A 23068-nucleotide genomic window follows, 5' to 3' on the forward strand; every position below is an offset into this window, starting at 1 on the left:
GATGTGTACATATATATATATATATATATATATATATATATATATATATATATATATATATATATATATATATATGTGTGTGTGTGTGTGTGTGTATGTGTATAGGAAGAGAATGTCATGTAATTCTCTCTATAATTACAATCTTGTGCCAGTTTCTTTAACTCAGCCACAGATTTGGAAGGTCTTCTCATACACAAATCAAATTTAAATTTCTGCACAATTTCATTGGGTTTGGGGTTAAAGTGGTTCTTTAACCCTTTCATGCACGAATTATGAGAACCTTAAGCAAGATTTTTTTCCTGAGTGTTTTTATTCCTCTTTAGGCATGAAAAAACAATGCGACTGAAAATTTTCTTATAAAAAATAAATAAATTTTTAAAAAAGTAAAAAAAAAAAAAATTACATTAAAAAAAAAAAAAAAAATAGTAATAATAAAAAAATTCTTGGGAACCTATTTTTCATGAAGTTGCAAAAAAGTCCACTCAGCTGGACACCATGCATTTAATTTTTGAAGCGAAGAAACATGCATTTACTGATAATGGTGTGAAAACTATAACTATTACACTCAGGGGAGATCTACACAATGTTACCAATTCATGTCAGAAACGATATGTAATGTCTTAAAACTTTAATAAAGATATGTGTAAAAAAACAAAACAACAAAATCCATGAATATACAAGAGAACAGCTGTAGAATAAGTGTCCACTGTTGTGACCAGTATACATGAAAGGGTTAATAAAGTTACTAATTGTGCAAAAGTCCTCTCTCCAGGTTTTGCAGGGCTGAGGAGGTTTCTCATCAAACTATAAGTTTGTGCTCCCACCACACTGTGCAAAATGGACTTCTTTTTATGTCCTTCAGTGATGTCATTTGCAGTAAAGAAGTGCTCCATTATTTCACAGTATTCCTCCCAAGCTTGCATTTTTGAATCAAATGGTGGCAGGCATCCTATTGTTGCCATCTCACCTGCATGTGTCTTTTTCTCCTCCACCAAGGCCTTTGTTCACCTGCAGTCCAATCATCCAGTCCCTCCACAGTGGCCAGAGCAGGGCAAAAAACACAAAAACAGTTCTCCATCCCATCCTCGTCACCAATAGAACATTGTGCCCCCGTAAAATCAAGGAGAACGCAGGACACCAAAAAATAGCTTGTTGGCTTTTTACTGGCACATGATATGAAGCACAGACACAGAGAGAATCACATGACACGCTCTTCCTATATATATATGGCTTTCCTTCCGGGTAACCCCCACCTGGAGCCTAGAGCTCCCTCTAGAATCTACAAGAGGTCTCAGGATATTACACTATCTATAGCATAAAATGTAAAATTTGTTGTTTCTGTAAAACATCAAAACAATTATGAGCTTTTTCTACTATTCCTGTTTAAATCTTATGAACAAGGAGAGATTGAGTGGAAAAACTGTAGCAACAACATGGTGCATAATTTTATTCAACAGATTTGTTTTAAGTAAATCTCACTAAATTTGACTTTTTACAGCCTTAAAATATTTTGTGTCTCAAGTTATGGTCTGAAAATACATTATGTGAAATAGAATATTCAGAAATTTTTGTTTCTTCAAAAATGAAATTTAAAGAAATCAAAAATTAAAACTAAATCTGTTGTTTTGTTGCTTTATTATAAATAATGAGGGGGGGGGGCGACACGGTGGTGTAGTGGTTAGCACTCGTGCCTCACAGCAAGAAGGTCCTGGGTTCGATTCCAACACCAGTCGACGGGGGGGTGGGACCTTTCTGTGTGGAGTTTGCATGTTCTCCCCGTGTCTGCGTGGGTTCTCTCCGGGTACTCCGGCTTCCTCCCACCATCCAAAGACATGCACTAATAGGTTAATTGGTTAATCTAAATTGCCCATAGGTGTGAATGTGAGAGTGATTGTTTGTCTCTATATGTTCAGCCCTGCGATGAACTGGCGACTTGTCCAGGGTGTACCCCGCCTTCGCCCCTATGTAGCTGGGATAGGCTCCAAGCGACCCCCGTGACCCTAGTGAGGATAAAGCGGGTTCAGAAAATGAATGAATAAATAATGAACACTAGGTTTTGTAGTTACTGTAATCTATCTACTTTTCTATCTGATCTTGGCTTGTTGTTTTCAGCTTTCTGGAGTGTTCTGTTGAAATCTGTGTTTATTTTTCTTTTTGTTTACCTTAATGGTTTGTGCGGAAGAGGATTAGGGCCACTGGAAAAAAAAAAAAAGGTCCAATATATTTTTTTACTATTATTCTGAGAAAAAAAAGTCAGAATTCTGACTTTTTTCTTAGAATTCTGACTTTTAACTCAGAATTCTGACTTTTTCTCAGAATAATAATAAAATATATATATATATATATATATATATATATATATATATATATATATATATATATATATATCAGACCTTAATGTTTTTCTGTAGGTTTGTTCTTTCTTCTAGGCACAATAAAGTGAATATCATCTTTCACCACAAAACAATCGGGCTTTCAGGGGGAATGGTTTAAGATAATAAAGCAAAAGACACTATGAGGTAGTAATACTTTAATAAAGAAAGAAGGACTACATTGTCTAAAAAAGATAAGAGTAAAAAAACTGAATTGTAAAAAATAACTGCAACATTAAATAGATTCATAAAGAGTGAAAAGGCCACTTCATGCTTCCTAAGATCATCTGCAGTATAAAGTTACATAACAGCAGGTCAATGTTTAGCAAAGTAACACAACAGCATGAACAACACATCTGCAACAAACCAGGCAATGGAATAAAAAACAAACAAACAAAAAAAAAAAACAGGCGAGAACAAAGAAAAGAAGGAACTGCACTCATGCTCCCTGAGGTGACGGAGAGCGTCGTCCATGGAAACACTTAGTGCTTCACAGGTTTTTGGGACAGTACTTTTTCTCAAATCGGGCTACGTCAAACTTGCGGAGGCAGCCTTTGTAGTTCATGTAGCGGATCTTTCCGAAGACGGGCCTCTCTGCCCAGCCCTGGTCATGGATGCCACAGATGGACCACATGCACCCTACAGGGACAGGAAGGAACCACAGCAGGGAGGGAAACGAATGAGTGGAAAAACAACAGATTCAGAGCCAAACTTTCAACTTGTCAATCAAACACAGTACTTAGCTCCAACAAATCCCCTATTGATCAAATTCAATGCTCTAAAACGACATGATCATGTTGACCTTAACCCCTTTAGCCCTATCAGCCCACCCGCAGGCCAAAAAAATTATATTAATATTCATCTACTATAAAAATATAATAAATCAGGACAATGGATGTTTTTTTCAACTTCTGCTCAAAGTTTAGACCCTAATGTTAATAAAAGTACATCAAAAGTGTATTTTAGTGCAAACTTTAATGTTCAAACATGATTTTTAATCTTTGTGGGGTGAAATATACGCTATTAAAAATCTCCGACACGAACAATTAGTTTATGCATATCATCGTCAATCCAGCCGAAAAAAAACAGGTGAGGATAAAAAATTCTAATTTCTCTTTTAGTTTGTTACAGTTTACTCAGGCATAGTAATAGATACAATATTTTAGACAATGGGAATAGATTCTGTGAGGTCTCTACATGTCCATAGACACCAAGAACATCCATATGAACCTTATTATTATAAGTATTATAAGTAATTCTTCATTTACTTTAGGTATGTTTTTTTAGACGTTTTTCCCCTGAAAATATAGTCAGGGTTAAACAGGTTAATACTCTTATTATAATGTATAAAACCCATGACCATAGGTTCCTCTACAGTCTACAGGAGATGTTTGAGCCCAGGCAAAGGAATTAGAATTTAAGGAGAACTGAAATCTACAAGAAAATGAAATGCAGAACAAACAGAAAAAGCCAGTGTATCTGTGTCAGAGGGTTCATCTGTGGAATAATCTGGAGCAAAACTGAAAAATGTCATCTTCAATCTGTGCATTTAAAAGGATGAATAAATCCACTATAATAACAAAATATAGAATGTTATAGAAGTACGCATAAAATAAGATATTATTGTAGTTAATTGGTTTTCATGATAAGAAGATACTATCATATTCATTGATCATTGCATTTGGAGTAAATATTTAAAGTGCATATAAATATTATAGTTTATATTAAAAACGGTTGATTATGCAAATCTGATTGTGTGTGAGGTGACTAAAAAAGTGTATGTGAATGGTTCATTTGGATGTTTTGTGTTATTGTACAAATATACAGAGGAAAATGTGTGTTAACAAAGCAAAGGAAGCGGCTCTAGTTTGATAATTAGTTTGTAAAAAGGGGGTGGAGTCAATAAGTTATACTTCTGCCCACTCCTTTTCGAGCGCAGAGAAATTGTATTTATTTATTTTTTTTGGACCGTGTTGTATGATTCTTTGTTATCTGATGATTCTATGAGCTCGAAATAAACTATTACTACTAAAAAAATGTATGTGAATGGTTTGTATGGATGCTTTGTGTTATTGTAAAAAATATATCGTTTTTCAGCTGCTATCTAAAAGAAAGTAAAATCTGTTTTTTTTGTTTTTATTTTTTTTTTCTAATAATAATATTACACAAGACTGGTCCACAATAAAAGAATTAAAAACAGAATAATAGATGATTCCTCTATATAGTGTTAATATTTTCACATTTCTGTATGGTACCATTAATTATCCTGTATTTGTTTGCTATTTTGCTGTTCATATTTTCTATTTAGATAATGTAAATTTATGTAAAATACAGTGTCTTTACCAACGAAACCATTTGGGTCCTGGCCGTCCAGCTCGTAGCGGTCGTTCAGGTACAGTGCGATTGACAGCGCCTCCTCTGGTGAAGTCGTCCACTCCAGAATCTTTTTGGCCCAGTACATCCGCAGGAAACCATGCATCTTCCCCTCCGTCACCATCTGGTACTAATGAGATTAGTAGAAAATTAACAGCAGTGAGTAAATCAGTCCAGTTCAGAGTCACAAAATATGTTTTAACCCATAAAGACCCAATGCTACTTTGGTGGAAATTCCCAAAATAATTTTTCTCTCTATTTAACCTTTCCTAAGTGATTTATCACCATTTCTTATATTATCCTCTGTATTTTGTTTTTGTTTTTTTTTCTCGGTGAAAACTAGGTATTTTCCTATATTTAATGTACTGATTATGTCAAAAATAATTTATAAAAGAAAGAGAAAACTGAAGAAAAAAATGACTCTTTTTAGTAAATATATCATTAACTGAACATTAACTCAGTGTGTCCATCCACTGTCATTGATCCAACTCCATGGGTTTTACTGGTGAATCAATGTTGTAGAAGATGATGGTGTTTCTATGGTAACTACGGAGCCTCTGAACGTCCAAATGGGTCATATCTGATGACCACGAAAAGATAAAAAAAACTGCATTTTACACCAATTATTTACATGTACTGATAGGATTAGTGGATCAACAGGTTTTAAATATTTTAGGTCTGTGATTTCTTTTGGTCAATGGTGGATGTTTGGGTCTTTATGGGTTAATATTTGAAACTCTTGACACAGTGAGGTCGAGGTCTTTGTTCTGTACCTGAGCTCCGTTCCACAGTTTATCGTGTGTCTTTGCTTTCTCCAGCTGTTCACGGGTGTACAGATACTCCCTCTTGTCTTTGGCGTGATCCTTCAAGGTCTTCTGAGCCCACTCATACGCACCTGAGTAACACAAACATACCATAACACAACAACAATCAGAACCTACAAAAAGACACCTGCAGGAACTGGCTCATTAATCTGGTTTTCATCCAAACTCAGACTGAAATCCCAGAAAATAAATATGTGCATTTATGGGCATTTCAGTCACCATCTACTATGAGTTGGATAATTGTGATAAGCAGTTCAGTTCTTTTCACTCCTTCACTTCTTAGAATTTGCTACAGTGTGTCACAGCCTTAGTCTAGTACAGGGGTGTCAAACATGCGGCCCGGGGGCCAAAACCGGCCCGCCAAAGGTTCCAGTCTGGCCCGCGGGATGATTTTGCAAAAATTACACTTCAGATATGAACAATCAAGGATGGCAAACTCGTTTTAGTTCAGGTTCCACATACAGGATAATGTGATCTCAACTACAATAATAATAGCATAATAACCTATAAATAATGACTCCAAATTTTCTTAGTTTATTGTGAAAAACATAATATTACATTACATTTATAAATAATGACAACTCCATGTTTTTCTCTTTGTTTTAGTGTAAAAACTTACATTAAATTATGAAAATATTAACATTTCCAAACCATCTTTTAACAATAAAATCTGAAAAACCTGAAATTTTTTAAGTAAAATTTTAACATTTTTCTTCCTGTTAATAAATATTTTGTGTCTTCGTAGCTCCAATCCATAATATGCATGTATAAATGGTAAATTGAGGTGTAATATTGTTAAAATTGCACTTATTTTTCTCAAGAAATCTCAGGTTTTTTTAGGTTATTGACATCATTTTTGTTTGGATAGTTTGTAAATGTACATATTTTCATAATTTAATTTTGATCGTACTAAAACAAAGAGAAAAATTTGGAGTTGTCATTATTTACAGGTTATTGTGCTGTTGTTTTACTGGTCCGGCCCACTGGAGATCAGTTTGGGCTGAATGTGGAACTGAACTAAAATGAGTTTGACAGCCCTGGTCTAGTACCTGTTTCTGAAGCAATATCACTTTCCTATCTTTTTCCAATCTTGAATTAATTCAAGTAACATTGCTTGTCCTAATCTATCGACATTAGAGGCAAACTGTTTTTCTCATGATGGTTGTAAAATTTTTCCATTCATCACATGACAGAGACAAGACAAACTGCTGCTACTACTATTATTATTATTATTATTATTATCATTATGTACAATAATAATAATAATAGTCATTTTTATGTGTAAATGTGGAGTGGTAATATTATAATATGAATAAATATCACTTTATTTTGAACATCATGATGGTCCTTCTGTTGTTTTTATTTTTTTAACCACTCTCTGTTCTGTACATGTTAACGGGTTCACAGGAAAAATTACTGAGCATTTTTTCCAGAGTCAAAGATATTTTCCTCAAAAAGAATAAATGTGGATCTATATTGAGTTTGGAGAGCTCTACCCAAAGAGTAACTTTTACTCTTTTTAGAGAGGGACCAAATGTTATCTGAGTAGAGTAAAATTTTCTTCAATTTCAGTAAATTTTACTCAGACAAATTTCCTGTGTTGAAACTGGGAAGATAACATTACATCAAGAGTAAAGGACCATAGTCCATGTATATGGCACTTTCAGCTTTAAGGAAGTTCTTCTACGGTAACAGGCAGAAGAACATCAGGTCCAAAAACTCACAAAGAACAAAACAAAATTCCAACTGCAGCTGGAGTCATGAACAAATCCAAAGACTCGTACTGACACTGACTTTGGTCCTATGTTGCTTATGTGTACTGTACAGTTTATATCATGAAGAACACGATGGTCTCATATTAACCCTTACACTTCCATGCACAATAGACTTGTATTTTGCACAATTCAAAGTAGCATTGTTCACTGAAGCATGAAAACTGACCCAGGACACTGGTGTCAATCAAGGGAGAATTATATGGTCAATAAACACATGTGAGTAGATTTTCAAAATGTCTTCACATTTTGGTTTTATGTTGTTTTCTTCTGGGAGTCTACTTTTTTCTGATACACCCTGTAGTGTGAAAACTCTGTAGGAGGTCTTTCAGACATGTAACATACCAAACCTGTAGACATAATGGAATGTGACGTAAACATGTTTAGAGTGTGTGAGACAGACTGCAGAGGGACAGAAGAGTGAATGGTTGGATGGGAATGAATATTTTACATAGATGGAGTTAGAAACATGCATTTTTTCCTGTTTTTTTAATGTTTTAGTTTTTATTAATGTCTGTTTTTTTTAACCCTTTCATGCATACTGGTCACGACAGTGGACATATCAACCAACACAGTGGACGCTTATGCATCATCCTATACACTGCGATTCATACCATTACTATAACTTTGCTGTTCTAGAAGAACCTGATCTGTAGTAACACGTTTGAGTGTAAAATAAATTGCCAGTTATTATTTTTTTGTTTTGTTTTGTTTTTTAAACAAAAAGGTTGTTTTTTTTTGCGTATTATCTCCATGAAGTGAGTAAAAATAGTATTAGAGTATGCTAAAATGTGAGAACACATCAGATTAGCAGCATTAAACATGTTTTGTTTCATAGTTTTCACACAGTATATCAGTAAATACATGTTTCTTTGCTTCTAAAATTAAATGTATGGTGTCCCGTTGAATGGACATTTTGGTAACTCCGTGAAAAACAGTTTAAAAAAAATTTAATCACATTGGGGTTTTTTTGTTGTTTGTTTTTGTTTTGTCATATCTAAAGATTAATAAAAAACACTTGGGAAAAAAAAATCTTGATTAATGTTCTTATAATTCATGCATGAAAGGGTTAATGCTAACATCAGCCTGCCCAGGGACTACAGGTGGAAATTAGCACTAGTGCTACAACCTGGCACACTACATCTGTCCTTTTTAAGGTTAATGTATATTGTGCATTGTCCCTGTCAAAATAAATTTAAAAAAATGAAAATTTGGGGACACATGGCCGTCAGAGACAACTTGTACAACATGCAGTGGCAGAATGCAAATCTACACAACATCACAATGAGACAGGATGGGATTTTTTACTTTCTCCTCAAATGGAAGTTTGAGTAACATTTGCTAAATCTGTTCCTCTTGCCCTTTTTTTTTTTAACATGTATCAATCCATCAACTTATTAATATATTATACTTTTAACTTTTTCTGCAAATTCACATAAAACAGCAGGATAGAAACACATTAAATCTCAGTATTAGCTATAATAACTGCACACATTAATTCAGTTTATGAGCTGATGACTCATGGGATATTTATCGCGTCAGAGTGAACAGCATGGAATCTGACAAGATCTCAACTGACCCTCCACGCTGTCATACTTCTTATTGTAGAAACAGAAGTTATCTGTCAGCTCTCTGCGAATCACCAGCTCTTCAATGAAGGATGGGATGGACTGGCTTGCGTTCTTCCCGCTGCGCTGAACCTGCAGCGCCACACGCTGGGCTGACAAGTGGCCTGATGGGATGAAGAGGAGACGATAGACGGCAGATAGGAAATGAGTCAGAGCTGGACCGAATGAAGAAGCAAGAATCACACAATAAAGATATATATCATAGAGAAGCAGGTGACAAGGAAGGAATTATAAGTGACCTGGACTCACTTTAGATGTTGTACAAAGGAGTTAAACATTACTTTGTGTGTAATAGTACGATTTCTGGAAAGGCAAAAAACTTCCTGATGAGTTTAGGATACAACCCCAAGAAGAATTTGTTTTCTTATCTTACCATGTTATATGTGCCAAACAAATGTGGTATGTCTAGTTTTAATGGGATTATATGTAGTATTGATATTCCAAACAATTAACGACAGACTAGGGATGTAACGACATGAAAATTTCATATCACAGTTACTGTGACCAAAATTATCACGGTTATCATTATTATCACGGTATTATTGAAATTGTGCTCAAAATGTTCAAAAAGTACTGATACACACACTGAAATGATGTAACCAAGTTGTATTCTGAAAAAATAAATAAATAAATAAAATAAAATAATAGTCACAATGTCCCTTTTGTTGCAGAAACATTCAAATATTAACCCTTAGTGGTCTGAGTCTATTTTGTCCGTTTTTCACTCCTTTTGATTTTGCCTTTATATACTATATAAACAAATGTTTACTATACCCATGTTTGGGATCTGTTTTTTCAGCATCTATGTCATCTGTCTACTATTTTTTTCACTTTAACCTACTATATAAACATAAAAGGACAAAAAAACACAAAAAAAATAAAAAAATCCGTTTTGAAAAATGTATATAATTTATTGCATAAATAACACACAGATGCTTAATGAACCTTTTCAAAGACTTTAAAAGTGAATATTGGTTCCAAATATTAGGTATAGAAAATTAAAATTGTAATAAATTAAAACTATACTCAAATATTTGACATAAAAGCAGATCTTTACATAGGGTTTTCTCCCCTAAAAGTGCAATAATCAAACACGGTTATCATGAAAATTAGAATTTAAATGCTAATACAAACCGTATTACCACCATTTATCGTTATACCAGTAATCGTTACATCCCTACAACAGACTGGAGCGCACTGATGGTAAGTACAGCCACCACTATGTATCCACAGACTGTATCACTCACTGAATAAAGAATAAAGCTCATGGTTTGCATACATCTGTATTATGGCATCATCAAGTTTTTTTTTCTCGAATCACAAACTCAGACAATCAGCCAAAATAACACTGTCTTATTATCTTTACATGCTGCATCAGCTGATAGTTTCCATTATAGCTCTGTTAGCTTAGCTCTGTTTTTAGGCAGAAAACAGCCACAGTAAAAACACAAATCACCTCTGCCAACTTAGCATAGATAATTACATCATATAATAACTTTATAATTCAAAAACCTCGTAATCAAACTCATCCGTGTAGAATAAACGCCGCCATCTCAGCATCAAACTAGTTTGTTTTCATTTAGAGCAGTGACCAGTGGAGAAAACAACACTTGTATTTTTTTTTAAATTTGTTATTTTCTTTGTAATGTTTCTCTGAAAAATTGTCTATTAGTGGTTCTTTTCAATTCAGCCACAGCGTTACAGTTTTCCTCAGCATTAGAGACCGAGCAGAGTGACTCACTACTCCCTCTATTGGTCACATAAATTTACAGCGACACATCGGCTCATGGCTGTGGTTAAATTCAGTTCAAATCTGTTCAATACAGAAAATTTAACTTTGTCATACTTTAAAATAATTAGTCTTTCTAAACACTCAAATGATACTTTTAGTAAAATGTATGTATTTATTTTTTTAAAAAGTCTACAAATGACACTAAGGTAAGATAAGATAAGATAAGATAAGATAAGACTACATTGATCCCACGATGGGGAAATTTAACAGTTTACAGCAGCAATGTGCAACACATCAGTGCAAAAGAAAGGCAGATAGAAAGAATTCAGCAATTTCTGGCAAAACTGTGAAATTCACCCAATTGCCATGGCAACTGCATTCAACAAGAAGTCACCAATTTAAGAGCCTTTCACCACAGACATCTTTAGAAGTTGGTATGAAGTTTGATTAATTAATTCCCTAGAAGGAATTAAATTACAATGTAAGTAAAATGGATTAAAGAGGCAAATAAATGACAGAGTTCCCCATGGGTTTAAGATATGGACTGAAACAGGCTTTTTTGTGTGTCTGGACCTGGTACATGTGGCCTTCAAATTCAGTACGTCTACCTGAAACCACATGTGGGAGCTTTTCTAAGGATCACTGTATAGTCCTTTAGCCCAAGGTGACTTCTGACACATGAAAAAAAACAGTATAATCCAAACACTTTCATGTGATAATGGAGCAAATTTACAAGAATTCTAGTAATGGCTTCTGCAGAGTTTGCGAAACAGTTGTTTATTAAGACCACTAACCAAAGCGGATCCAGGGGGAGAGCTGGCTCAGGGCAGCCACGTTGGGGTCGTTGCGCTGGGTGCCAAATAGTTTGAGGCGAACATCGATGAAGGACTCCAACATGGCCATCCCCGCTTTGGTACCAGGAACAGCCCACTCAGGTTCTCCGACGGTTCTGTCAACCTGCAGGGAGTCCAGGGTTTTGGCCCAGTCTACTGACTGTGTGGACATGAGCAGAGAAAAGGAAACAGTTGAGCAGAGGTCACAGTGACAGTGAGGAGCTGTAATTCACACTCTGGTCGTACTCACAACTACAAACATCAAAAGACGAGCAGGAAGTTTGAGCCTTTCACCTTTCGCTCAGATTATCAGGAGGCTCAAACCAGTGCGTGGAATATCAATCACGACACTGCAGCGAAAGCACGCAAACCTGCAGCATTAATATCTTAGCTGGCAAGGATATTTGAACTTTTGGACAGTTAAAAAAGTCTGCAGTTTATATTCACTCGTCAATAAATAATGTGCTGGGGAAAGAAGAGTGCTGAAGGTTAAAAATAAAAGTTTTCACTTGACTGCAGCAGTCTGACTTCCAAAAGCCCATCAGTGAGTGATCTGACAGCTTACTTTGCCTTGCAGTGATCTTTGAAAACATCGAGTATTTTTAGAAAAAGAGAAACAGAGAGAAATGATTTTCATGCTGCTTTAACAGATCCATAAATCCTGGAAAGTGGATTAAATTATTTTCAGCTCAAATGGATTATTTGCTGTATTCGCAGCCAGCTGAATGTGGAATACAATGTTGCGGTAACACTTACTTTGGCTGTTCTTGTCGCTGTGTACGAATGTTTCTCCACCGGAGGAAACCCAGTGAGGAACTCTGGCAGGAGATTGGTGATTTTTCCTCTGATCGTCCTGGCGGAGTACTCAAGCTTAGGTGAAGCAACCCAACACGGGACTATATTATGAGCATCAACCTGCAAAATGATAATACAGTGTGTGACAGATGTTAAAAGGATCGTACTTGGCTAAACCCACTTTTATTAGTCGTTGGTACATTTATTCTTCTCAAGTATACGCACTACTTATGTTATGTCAATATTCTGTCTTGTCTTATTTCATTTGTTCCTTGTTTTTTTTTTTGTGTTTGTTGATTGACATTGTTTGTTTCAATTAGGGATGTAAGAATATGAAAATTTCATATCACAGTTATTGTGACTAAAATTATCACAGTTATCATTATTATCACGATATTGTTGAGATGTGCTCAAAATGTTCAAAAAGTACTTACACACACTGAAGTAATGTAACCAAGTTATATTTTGAAAAAAAAAACAAACAAAAAAAACAAATGAAATAACATGCACAATGTACTTCCTGTTGGCAAAAATATTGAAATATTAACCTGTAAACATCAAACATACAAATGTGCATTAAAGATGGAACCTTATGGCCATAACAGATATCTGCACCAGGGGTGAATCTTAATAGGATTCCATCAATATCAATGCTATTGTCGATTCTGTTTACCAATCCAATTCCTTATCAATTCTCCTATTAATTTCTAAATGTTTTTTTGAGTGGGAAAAAAAGTAGTTGGACAGGTGATAGTGGAGCTTGTTTGAACATTTTCCAGATCAAATCATTCACAGTGTACATATACACCATTACACACACACACACACAAACAGAAAGTGAAACACAATCATATTTTCCTGAACTGTTGAATGAACAAATGTAAATATTCTACAAGAATGAGGACTTCAGAACATGTTAGGCTGATCTGCTTCTCCAGGAAATGGCAGCATCACTGTGATTTTCAAAGTGCGATAATTGAACACGGTTATCATAATTAGAATTTAAACGGTAATACTAACCATCGGAAATTTTACCGCGGTTTATTGCTATACCGGTAATCGTTACATCCCTAGTTTCAATTGCTGTCTTTGTCCACTGTGTCTTATTGTTTACTGTGTATTCATTAGTGCTGCCTTCAAGGATTTGTCAGCTAAAATGTGCTCAGAGCTCTTATTTGTGTCTTTGTGCATAAGAAATCAATCTCAGTGAATCCAAAGGAACTTTGTGTTGGTAAATGACAGTCGTTCAAATGTACAGGATTTCAGTTCTGTTCAACATGTCGATGCTCATATGAACTATGTTTTCAGCTCAAAAATGTCCAATTTCAGCACAATTAATGCTATATTTTCATGTCACAAATGGCCAAGTTCTATTTGACCTGAATTTACCTGAAAAACAAATCTTCTCTTCTTTTAGATTCCCCAGTTTTTCTTCCCAGAGTCTCTCCTACATATCACATGTTTTATTTGTACAGGTTCAATCTGGAGTATGGTGCTGATCCATCCTGCTTATGTTACACCAATACATACATGAAGAATGGCACACAGCACTGTTTAAATCAACAGTTTTACAATAAGAAGCATTTTTATACAGAAAGAACAATTCTATATTGTTCTTTCCTCTTTAGTCTGATGATAAACTATCCAATAAATAATTGTGATCCTAGTTTTTGCACAGGGATCATTAGTGTAAACGGTGACATGGCTGCAGAGCATCAGTATGATGGGATCCACAACAACCATGTCACATCCGTCCACTGATACATTTAGTGTTTTTGTGTCAGCTGGTATTGTTTTAGATCCACAATACTAACATTTATGAAGAAGAGCAGAATTATCAATAGTAAGTATATAAGTTTATTCCTAATAAAGTACTGGTACTGACCAGAGCATCATCATGAATAATGTCACGTCCGTCCACCAGCAAAAGTTTTCACATACACGTGCTATTCCAAGTCCAATATTTATGAAAATAGAGCTTCCACTGTCAAAGAATATCAGTAGTCTGTGCACAAATGGATTAGCATTATTTACACACACTTCTATGACTTTAGGACAACTGTTTTTTTTTTTGGACAAAAATGGACACTCATTTGACCCCCTAAGGAAATTTTAGTCGATGTATATATGTACTTATTTAATTATTTACTTCTCTGGTCTGTCTATATGGGTGTGTATGCATGTGTATGTGAGGATGGTAAGTGAGGTTTATTACTCATAAGAGATCTGAAGGACTTGATTTTTCATATATTCTGCTGATAAGAAGCTAAAGGATAGACTATTGTGTAGAGAAGGAGTGGGATTAAATAAATTCTACTTCCTCCCACTCCTTTACAAATGTGCAAATGATGTCATACTTTGCTTTCATGTATATGTATAAGTTTTTGTTTTTTTTCTTCCATAAATTTTTACCATCTGTTTTATTTCTAAGGGCTAATTAAGATTACTTTGTTTTGCTGCATATTCGACAAACTAAACTAACAAAGTTTTTGTATTATGTGTCCATTATGTCTTGTCTTGTCAGAAACTGTGTGTCATGCTGCTTTTCTAGGCCAGGTCACTCTTGAAAAAGAGATTTGCAATCTCAATGAGGCTTTTTTTACCTGGTTAAATAAAGGATATATATTATTTGTGTAGTTGGACCCTAATAGTTCATGAAGGTTGAATTTGAACCCTCCAGGCGTGGCAAAACTATCTTTATATTCATTTTGGCAAAAATCGAGTGGACTTCTACAACTGGTTTTAATTCCTGCTTAATTTGTTATGTTTTATAACTAGTTTACAACATTTGCACATATAAGGTCCAGACTTCTGACGAACATTTCTCAGAGTACGACATAACTGTTTGTCAGCAGCAGCGGTTGTAGTAAAAACTGAAAATATGTCCAAACTTTGAGCCGATTACCTAAAATGCTCAGTTGTTGGTTGAACGGGACAGAACAGTATGGTCAACAACCTGGAGGGGGCGGGGCGTTAAGTGGCTCATTTGCATTTAAAGGGCCAGTGCTCAAAGCCATCTTTCTGGTGTCATTACTCAGAAATAGGGTTGAGGATGGACCTGTGGAGTTGAATTAACCTCCTCAGACCCAGGAAATGTCAGCAAAGTACCAGCTGTTTTGTTTTTTATTAAATCAGTGTCTATATTGGAAACATCATGATGCAACAGTTTTTTCAGATGCAGTTTTTAAAATTTTTATGGAATGTCCTTTGTGGTGGACAGTTTTCTTTTCTTTTTTTTTTTTGTATAAAGTTGTGAAACTCTTGTCCACAAATGTGGACAGAAAACCCATAACTATGTCTGAGGAGGTTAATGAAGAATTCAGACCCAAGCAGAGCATTTACAGTTTATGTAGAGCACAGGGAAATGTTTGAAAATGCAGAATTCCATTTAAAAAAGCAAAATATCACTCCTTTAAAGACATACTGACTGCAATCATGAAAATACTAAAACAAACACGATGAACATCTGACAGATAAATGTATAACTACTAGGCCTGTAATGGTACACGTACCGAACCGTTTCGGTACACACCTGTTCGGTTCGGTACACAGCTGTACCCAAACGGCACAGTATGATGAGAAAAAGAAAAAGGGACGAAAGACGTCATTTGAAGCGGAACTTTAAATTCGCGTAAGTTCCACACAGACATACTGAAGGACGTGCACATTGACCCGAGATACGAAATAGCAGCTGATATAAGGTAAAAAAAAAAAAAAAAAAAAAAAAAAAACAACAACAAATATGATGTGAACCTGGAAGGAAGAGACTGAAGACCCTCCACGATCAGTACAGTCCTGTTTGGGATCAGTTCAGGTTCAGGTGAAAGACAACAACGAGGAAAGAGACGGTGATAAGACGGACGTTGTTTGGCCCCTAGGAACTACGGTAGTTCTAAAACACTGACACTAGCTCTGTTTGTCTCTCTCTCTCTCTCTCTCTCTCTCTCTCATATGCTGCATAATAGAGGAATGGAACTCAGGAGTTGGACGTTGAAAGTACATAAAGTTTCACTTTCGTTTCACGCCACCGTTAGTTATATTAGTTATGGACCCCCCTCCCCGGCTCCAACCAGAAAAAAAAAAAAAAGACAAATTGCACTCTGCACGCACGCTAGCACGTACACAAAGTGTCCTAAACAGTTTGTTCTCTGTCCTAAAATACATAATTTGGTTAATTTTTTGTTGTCATTGTTTCTCTTCAGTTTGTTTCAACAGAATACCAGTTTGTCCTCTTGTTAATGTTGCACTTCTTGTGGAATTTTTTTGGTATTTTTCTGCAGAATGTGAACTGACAGAACTGTGATTTGATTTTTGTTGTTTGTTCAAAACTACCTTCCAGAGAAAAGTGCAATACTAATGTTTAAAATACATTTAGTAATATTTATAATTAAATTTATTTTCTATTTGATTTATAGCAGCAGAATTATATTCCTGTTTTTCTATATTCTATTGTGTCCAAAAATTGGGGGAAAAATGTTTTAAAAATTCATAAATGTATTAAAGACATTTTGAGGGGTTTTCTTTCTTCCTGTACCAAACCGAAAAAAAACGAACCGTGGCTTTCAAAACCGAAAACGTACCGAACCAAAAATTTTGTGTACAGTTACAGGCCCAATAACCACTCACCTCTCTGTGTTTCTTACCTGTATGAAGGGAATGTCCTTGGGAAGCTTCTTTTTGACGTCATCCAACCACTTCAGGGGCTCTCTGAGAGGGGAGAAGTCTGTGACCACTGCACCGATGCCGCGGTCGGACACAAAACCAGGCAACACGTCCCCTGCAGGACCGTGGAGCAGGTGGAACTGGATGTCTAATTTTTTACATTCCTGTGTGAGATGACAAAAAAAAAAGCATGTTTGGGTCTGAGTACCTGCATGACAAGTCACTGAATATGTCCTGAAAATAAATGCATTTTCCTCTGGCTTTCCTGAACTGATAAAATACCATGTTAGACAAGTCTTTTAGATCTAATTTTTAGATGTCTGACTTTATATTGCTTTATTATTCACTTATTCACAGTGAGGATGGAAATCAAAGTAACTCTTGATAAAACATCTCAAACATAGCCTGCATTTGCAAGAGTATCATGATAAAGTGATTCATACAAAAGAAAGCCCATAAATCTGATGGTATCTGTTTGATCGCTGTTATTTTCACAGAATTTGACAACTGAGGTGAAACAGTGGATAAAAAGCACCTTGAGTCTTAGTTTAATACCTTTAACATGCACTGACAAGAGGAATCAAACCAGCAAGGGAGAGTATAGAATAGAATAGAATAGAATAGAATAGAATAGAATAGAAAAGAACAGAATAGAATAGAATAGAATAAAATAGAATAGAATAGAATAGAACAGCATAGAATAGAATAGAATAGAATAGAATAGAATAGAATAGAATAGAATAGAATAGAATAGAATAGAATAGCCTTTATTAGGAGTGTAACGCCAGTCAGTGCAGCATTATTTAGAAACACCAGTGCTACAGAAATAAGAATATAAGATTATAAAATTACAAAAAATAAAAAATAAAATAAGAAAACATAATTTAAAAATGTACAATTTAACAAAGTCACATAAGAAAAGAGCTTAATAGAATAAAAAAAATTTAAAAATAACTTGATAAAATATGAATAGGCACAATTTACAGTATTAATAGTATCAACAGTATGCACTACCATGAAGTATATATATTTATATATATGTATATATCTATCTATGAAGTAGTATGTATTTCTATTAACAGTATTAACAGTATGTATTTCCTTTAAAAACAGTATGTATATATCTATGTAAAACAGTATGTAGACCTATGAATTTAGAGCAGTATAGGAAATTTTGAGTCAGTGTCTGATTCTGAGAAAGCGCTTCCTTATGCTGTCGAAATGTTCTAAGTTTTTATGGGATCCTATTGTGTGTTTATGTTCCACGAAACTTTCATGTTTATGAGGTTCTGACCTTCCTGCCCCCTCTGAAGAATCTATATCCGTCTCCAACACGTGACCAGGGTCAAACTGTTAATATTCTAAGTATGTTATTCTCAGAATGTGAAATTTCTGGCGTCATAACGTGGTGTAGACACTCAAATATTCCCTAACTGGGACAGGATGGTTTCTCTTTAATAGAAATCAGAATTCGCTGTAACAAAGTGCCTGTGTTTTAATACAAACATCAACATGTGGCTCCAGTGAAACAGTAACATGTCACTACAAAAAAATCTAAACTGTCTGTCCACCTCATGTCCAGGAATAATAACATTTTACCAATTAAACTGGAAGGGCACCTTGAAGGTTAGTATGTCCGCCAAGGCCTGTGATTTAACCGAATGCCAAACTACCAGATCTGGTCCAAAATTTAATGGGCTGGTCCTTGGCCCATCTGTGTTTAGTTTTTGTTCTGACCCAGCTGATGATGTCCTTGACTGAGGTAAATGTTGGTTTAGAGAACTTCACCAGATAGAGTATTTAATTTAGTGATTTTTGATTGTGTTATTAGATAGATAGATAGATAGATAGATAGATAGATAGATAGATAGATAGATAGATAGATAGATAGATAGATAGATAGATAGATAGATAGATAGATAGATAGGTAGATAGATAGATAGATAGATAGATAGATAGATAGATAGATAGATAGATAGAGAGAGAGAGAGAGAGAGAGAGAGAGAAAGAGATACACTTTATTTATCCCAAACTGGGAAATTACAGTCTTCATTACTACAAAGTTATAAGCATTTAGAAATATTAATATTGACTATTCATCTCTAGGGGTGTTAGAAAATATCGGTTCTGCAATATATCGCAATATTTCATTTCACAATACTGTATTGATATTAAAAAGTACTTGTTTCGATATTTTTAGGTATTTATTCAAATGCAGATATGGCGGAGGTTAGTTTTTGTTTTTAGTTTTTCTTTCTTGTTTATATCTTATTTATTATTATTGAACACTGTTTTATTAAATAATGTTATCTGAAGCATCCTAAAAGCACTTTTTACTGTCTGAGAGGCAGATGTTAGTTCCTTTGTTGGGATTGTGCAAAAATAATGTTATGATGTTAGTTCTGAACAAATAGAATATGAACATTTGAGCAGGATCTTAATCTGTAATGTCTGTAAAACATATTTTAAGTTTGAACACAGGAACATTTTGTGATATAACATTAGATCCTGTTGTGATCAAATAAAATGTGTTTAGTATTTGTGCAGATTTCTGGTGTAATTCAATTCTTCCAGGAAATAATCATTTTAAAAAAAGAAAGAAACAAAAAAATTGTCTTTTTAACAGTATCATGATACATTGTGATATGTTGTATCATGATCCGAGTATTGTGATTTGCATCATATCGCCACATTCTTGCCAATACACACCCCTATTCATCTCACGGTCTAGAGAAATGTACTTAATTTTATCACTCATACTAAAAGGGTCCACCAAGGTCTGTAATTCCATCAAACAGCTTTTCTTGCCCAAAAATATAATATGTTCATCCTGCTCCTACATGCCCTACTCTTAAACCACGTTTCATAGAAATCAATATAGTAGTTTTTATGTAATCCTGAAACCCAGACAGAAACAACAATGGATACATAACCTCCTTAGTGAAGGTAATAAGGGTCAAAACACAGTAATGTCCCATCAGAGAGCGAACTTTAATTGATTGCCATTCCAACATTTATTTCATTATAAAGTAGCTCCATGTTTTGGATAATCACTTATGGTCCAACTAAAGCAAAAATGAATTTAAAAGTAAAAATGTGGGTCATTTAGCAACACTAATCTGTCAAATTGTCTCTAAAATTTCCCATCAGAGAGATTCGAATACCACGTTTTGACCCAAAAACAGGAATTACTAAGTTAAGTGTAAGATCGTAGCCTCAAACTGATGCCCCTACCTTTGAAACTTCTTCCAGGCCCTTTAGCATGAAGCTGAAATGTCTCAGAGTGGACAGTTCAGATTTGGGGACAACCAGGCAGAAGCAGATGTGAAGAGGAAGCTTTTCCTCCTCAGCCAGACGCTGTGCATGGATCAGCGCCCAGTTATCTAAACACACAAAAACACAAATAAAACATAGCAACATTTAATTCATTTTGAAAAGCTACATTGGTTTACTTATTACATTACTGTGGTGAGTTTTGGTGTTAACCTTGAACCCGTTGGTCTCTTGACATCCAGTAGAGGACACCCTCTGAGCCCTGCTTTATCTTTTCAGTATCTGAGAGGAAGCGAAGGCGTTTCTTGTTGAATTTCATCCCCTTCTTCTCTATTCTCTGCTGCACCACGAGGTCCTGAATCCAGCCGCCAACCTTCTCGTCCTTCTTCGTTGCCAGTTTAGGCTGTTTGCTGTGCTGTTCTGGAGCAGTATCGTTTGTTGCCTTGCGTTTTTTGTCTGACATGATGGTCTCGGTGGTGAACGATATAGTCAGGCCGGAAAGTGGTGATCTGCGGCTTTGGGTGCTGTGACCAACAAGCTTCAAAAACTTCCTTGGTGCTGAGGAAAAGGATGGGCTGCAGATGGAGCAGATGGTAAAACTTAAGCTTCAAAAGACTCTATGACAGCAAAGGAAACAACAACTTACAAAAAAAATTATTTAACTTGTGAATTATTCATACTGACTTCATGCAAGAGTTTTCCTAATGCAGGATGTGTTATGAATTCTTTTTTGCTCTCCATTAATAAATAATTAAGTTACTGTGGCTTAATGTGATTAATTCTTACTTGATCATAAATTGAGGAAATTTTAATGCACAGTTAATTGACACATTTATTTATATGCCTCCAAATTAGCTGGTTACACAGACTTTCATTTCAGATCCATGCTTTGATCAGCCTCTTTGTAGATTTCTATTCTGAAAAGTAAATATAAAAGCTACTGGTAAATATAAAGGCATATTAAACCTTTTAATAAAACTGACTACTAGAGACTATGGTTTTCATGTTATGAAAGGATGATAATGGTCTGAAGAAGTAATTAACTAATGGTGAAATAAATGCAAACTAATTACATAAAGCCACACTGACTTGATTATTAGTTCATTGTGAGCAATAGGAATTAATGACAGGTTTATATGTTGCATTAATACACAGGTGTCAAACATGCGTCCCGGGGGCTGAAACCGGCCCGCCAAAAGTTCCAATCTGGCCCGCAGGATAAATTTACAAAGTGCAGAAAATATTAACAGTCAAGGGCATCAAACGCGAAAATAATAGCATAATAACCTAAAAATAATGACTCCAAATTTTCTTCTTGGTTTCATGTGAAAAAAATAATATGACATTATGGCTATAAATAATGGCAACACCATTTTTTTCTCTTTGATTTACTGCAAAGAACTTTAAATTCTGATCTCCTTTAATAATAAACTTCAATAACCTGAACAAATATGAACAACCTGAAATGTCTAAAGAAAAATAAGTGCAATTTGAACAATATTCTGCCTGTTTTGTGTCTTGGTAGATCTGATCTGTAATGCAAATATATTAATCATAAGTTGAGGCAGAATATTGATCAGATTTTTCTTATTATTATTATTATTATTTCTTATTATTTTTTGTCAGAAATTTCAGTTTTTTCAGGTTATTCACATCTTTTTTGTTTGGATAGTTTGTAAAATATAAATGTTTTCATAATTTAACCCTTTCATGTATACTGGTCACTACAGTGGACAGCTATTCTACAGCTGTTCTCTTGTATATTCACGGATTTTGTTGTTTTTTTGTGTTTTTTTTAACACATATCTTTATTAAAGTTTTAAGACACTACATATCTTTTCTGACATGAATTGGTGACCTTGTGTAGATCTCCCCTGAGCATAAACCCCCAGAATCACAAGCCCCCTCCCCCATAGTTTTCACACTATTTATCAGTAAACATGTTTCTTTGCTTCAAAAATTAAACGCATTGGGGTTCAGCTGATTATTATTATTATTATTATTATTATTATTATTATTATTATTATTATTATCATTATATTTTAAAGTGTTATTTTTTTATTTTTTTATTTATTTTATCTATCTATTTTATTTATTTATTTATTTATTTATTTATGTTTTTATAAAACATTTTTCAATTAATTTTTTTTTTTCATGTTTAAAGAGAAATGAAAACACTCAGGTAAAAAATCTTGATTAAGGTTCTCATAATTCGTGCATGAAAGGATTAATGTTATTTTTTGCATGTAAAAAATTTGGAGTTGTCATTATTTATAGGCTATTATGTTATTATTTGACTGGTCCGGCCCACTGCAGATCAAATTGAGCTGAATGTGAAACCTGAAAGAAAATGAGTTTGACAGCCCTGCATATACATGTATTCATTCATTGAGTGTTCAAGTAGGAAAACGGAACATTACATAAAAAAACATCTAACGCAGGACATATCAAGGAAAATTCAAATAATAAAAACAATAATAATAGACTTAGCAGAGATCCGAAAAAGAAACAACACCCATAACATGAATGCTTTGAGCCCTCTTCATCCCTAACACCTCTGTTTTCTTTGTGTAAACTTACTTCCTCCAAACGCAGCTCAGCAGACACTGAATAATGATCTTATCTGATGAAGCAAACCGAAGACGACCAAAGAAATGGACAGTATTTTTAGCAGTCCAAAGAAAAACACACGTAACAGCTCTCTGTTTGCCCTTCCGTAACCAGTTACATGAGCATGGTGGCATTCGAGTTTTGTAACCTGGTGTTTTGAGTCAAACGAACTACATTTCCCATAGTATAAGTCC

At 34.7% G+C, this 23068-nt stretch overlaps 1 protein-coding gene across 2 annotated transcripts; it reads right to left on the reverse strand.

The window, feature by feature from the left end:
• Nucleotides 1–2515: 2515 nt before the first annotated feature.
• Nucleotides 2516–23028, reverse strand: cpdp (CPD photolyase). Of its 2 annotated transcripts, none has more exons than XM_030159799.1 (10): nucleotides 22845–23028; nucleotides 20478–20839; nucleotides 20226–20374; nucleotides 16973–17155; nucleotides 12291–12449; nucleotides 11496–11694; nucleotides 8921–9073; nucleotides 5519–5640; nucleotides 4716–4875; nucleotides 2516–3011 (listed from the first exon to the last, which is right to left on the reverse strand). In XM_030159799.1, the coding sequence occupies exons 1-10, from the start codon at nucleotides 23006–23008 to the stop codon at nucleotides 2863–2865; spliced, it is 1800 nt and encodes a 599-aa protein (XP_030015659.1). In that variant the 5' UTR covers nucleotides 23009–23028; the 3' UTR covers nucleotides 2516–2862. The 2 variants fall into 2 exon arrangements, with proteins under 2 accessions (XP_030015659.1, XP_030015660.1); XM_030159800.1 differs by having other exon boundaries at nucleotides 20478–20881; nucleotides 22845–22951.
• Nucleotides 23029–23068: the final 40 nt, after the last annotated feature.

This window comes from Sphaeramia orbicularis, chromosome 17 (assembly GCF_902148855.1).
Source record: "Sphaeramia orbicularis chromosome 17, fSphaOr1.1, whole genome shotgun sequence".
Taxonomy (NCBI): domain Eukaryota; kingdom Metazoa; phylum Chordata; class Actinopteri; order Kurtiformes; family Apogonidae; genus Sphaeramia; species Sphaeramia orbicularis.

Bases quoted from the DNA above. Each gene is read 5' to 3' on its own strand.
- cpdp (XM_030159799.1), bottom strand. From the start codon at position 23,008: ATGCCACCATGCTCATGTAACTGGTTACGGAAGGGCAAACAGAGAGCT. The intron at 12,450-16,972 runs GTAAGAAACACA...ATCATTTTGCAG, and splicing joins AGGACATTCCCTTCATACAG to GTTGATGCTCATAATATAGT. The intron at 11,695-12,290 runs GTAAGTGTTACC...ATGTCCACACAG, and splicing joins CAGCGACAAGAACAGCCAAA to TCAGTAGACTGGGCCAAAAC.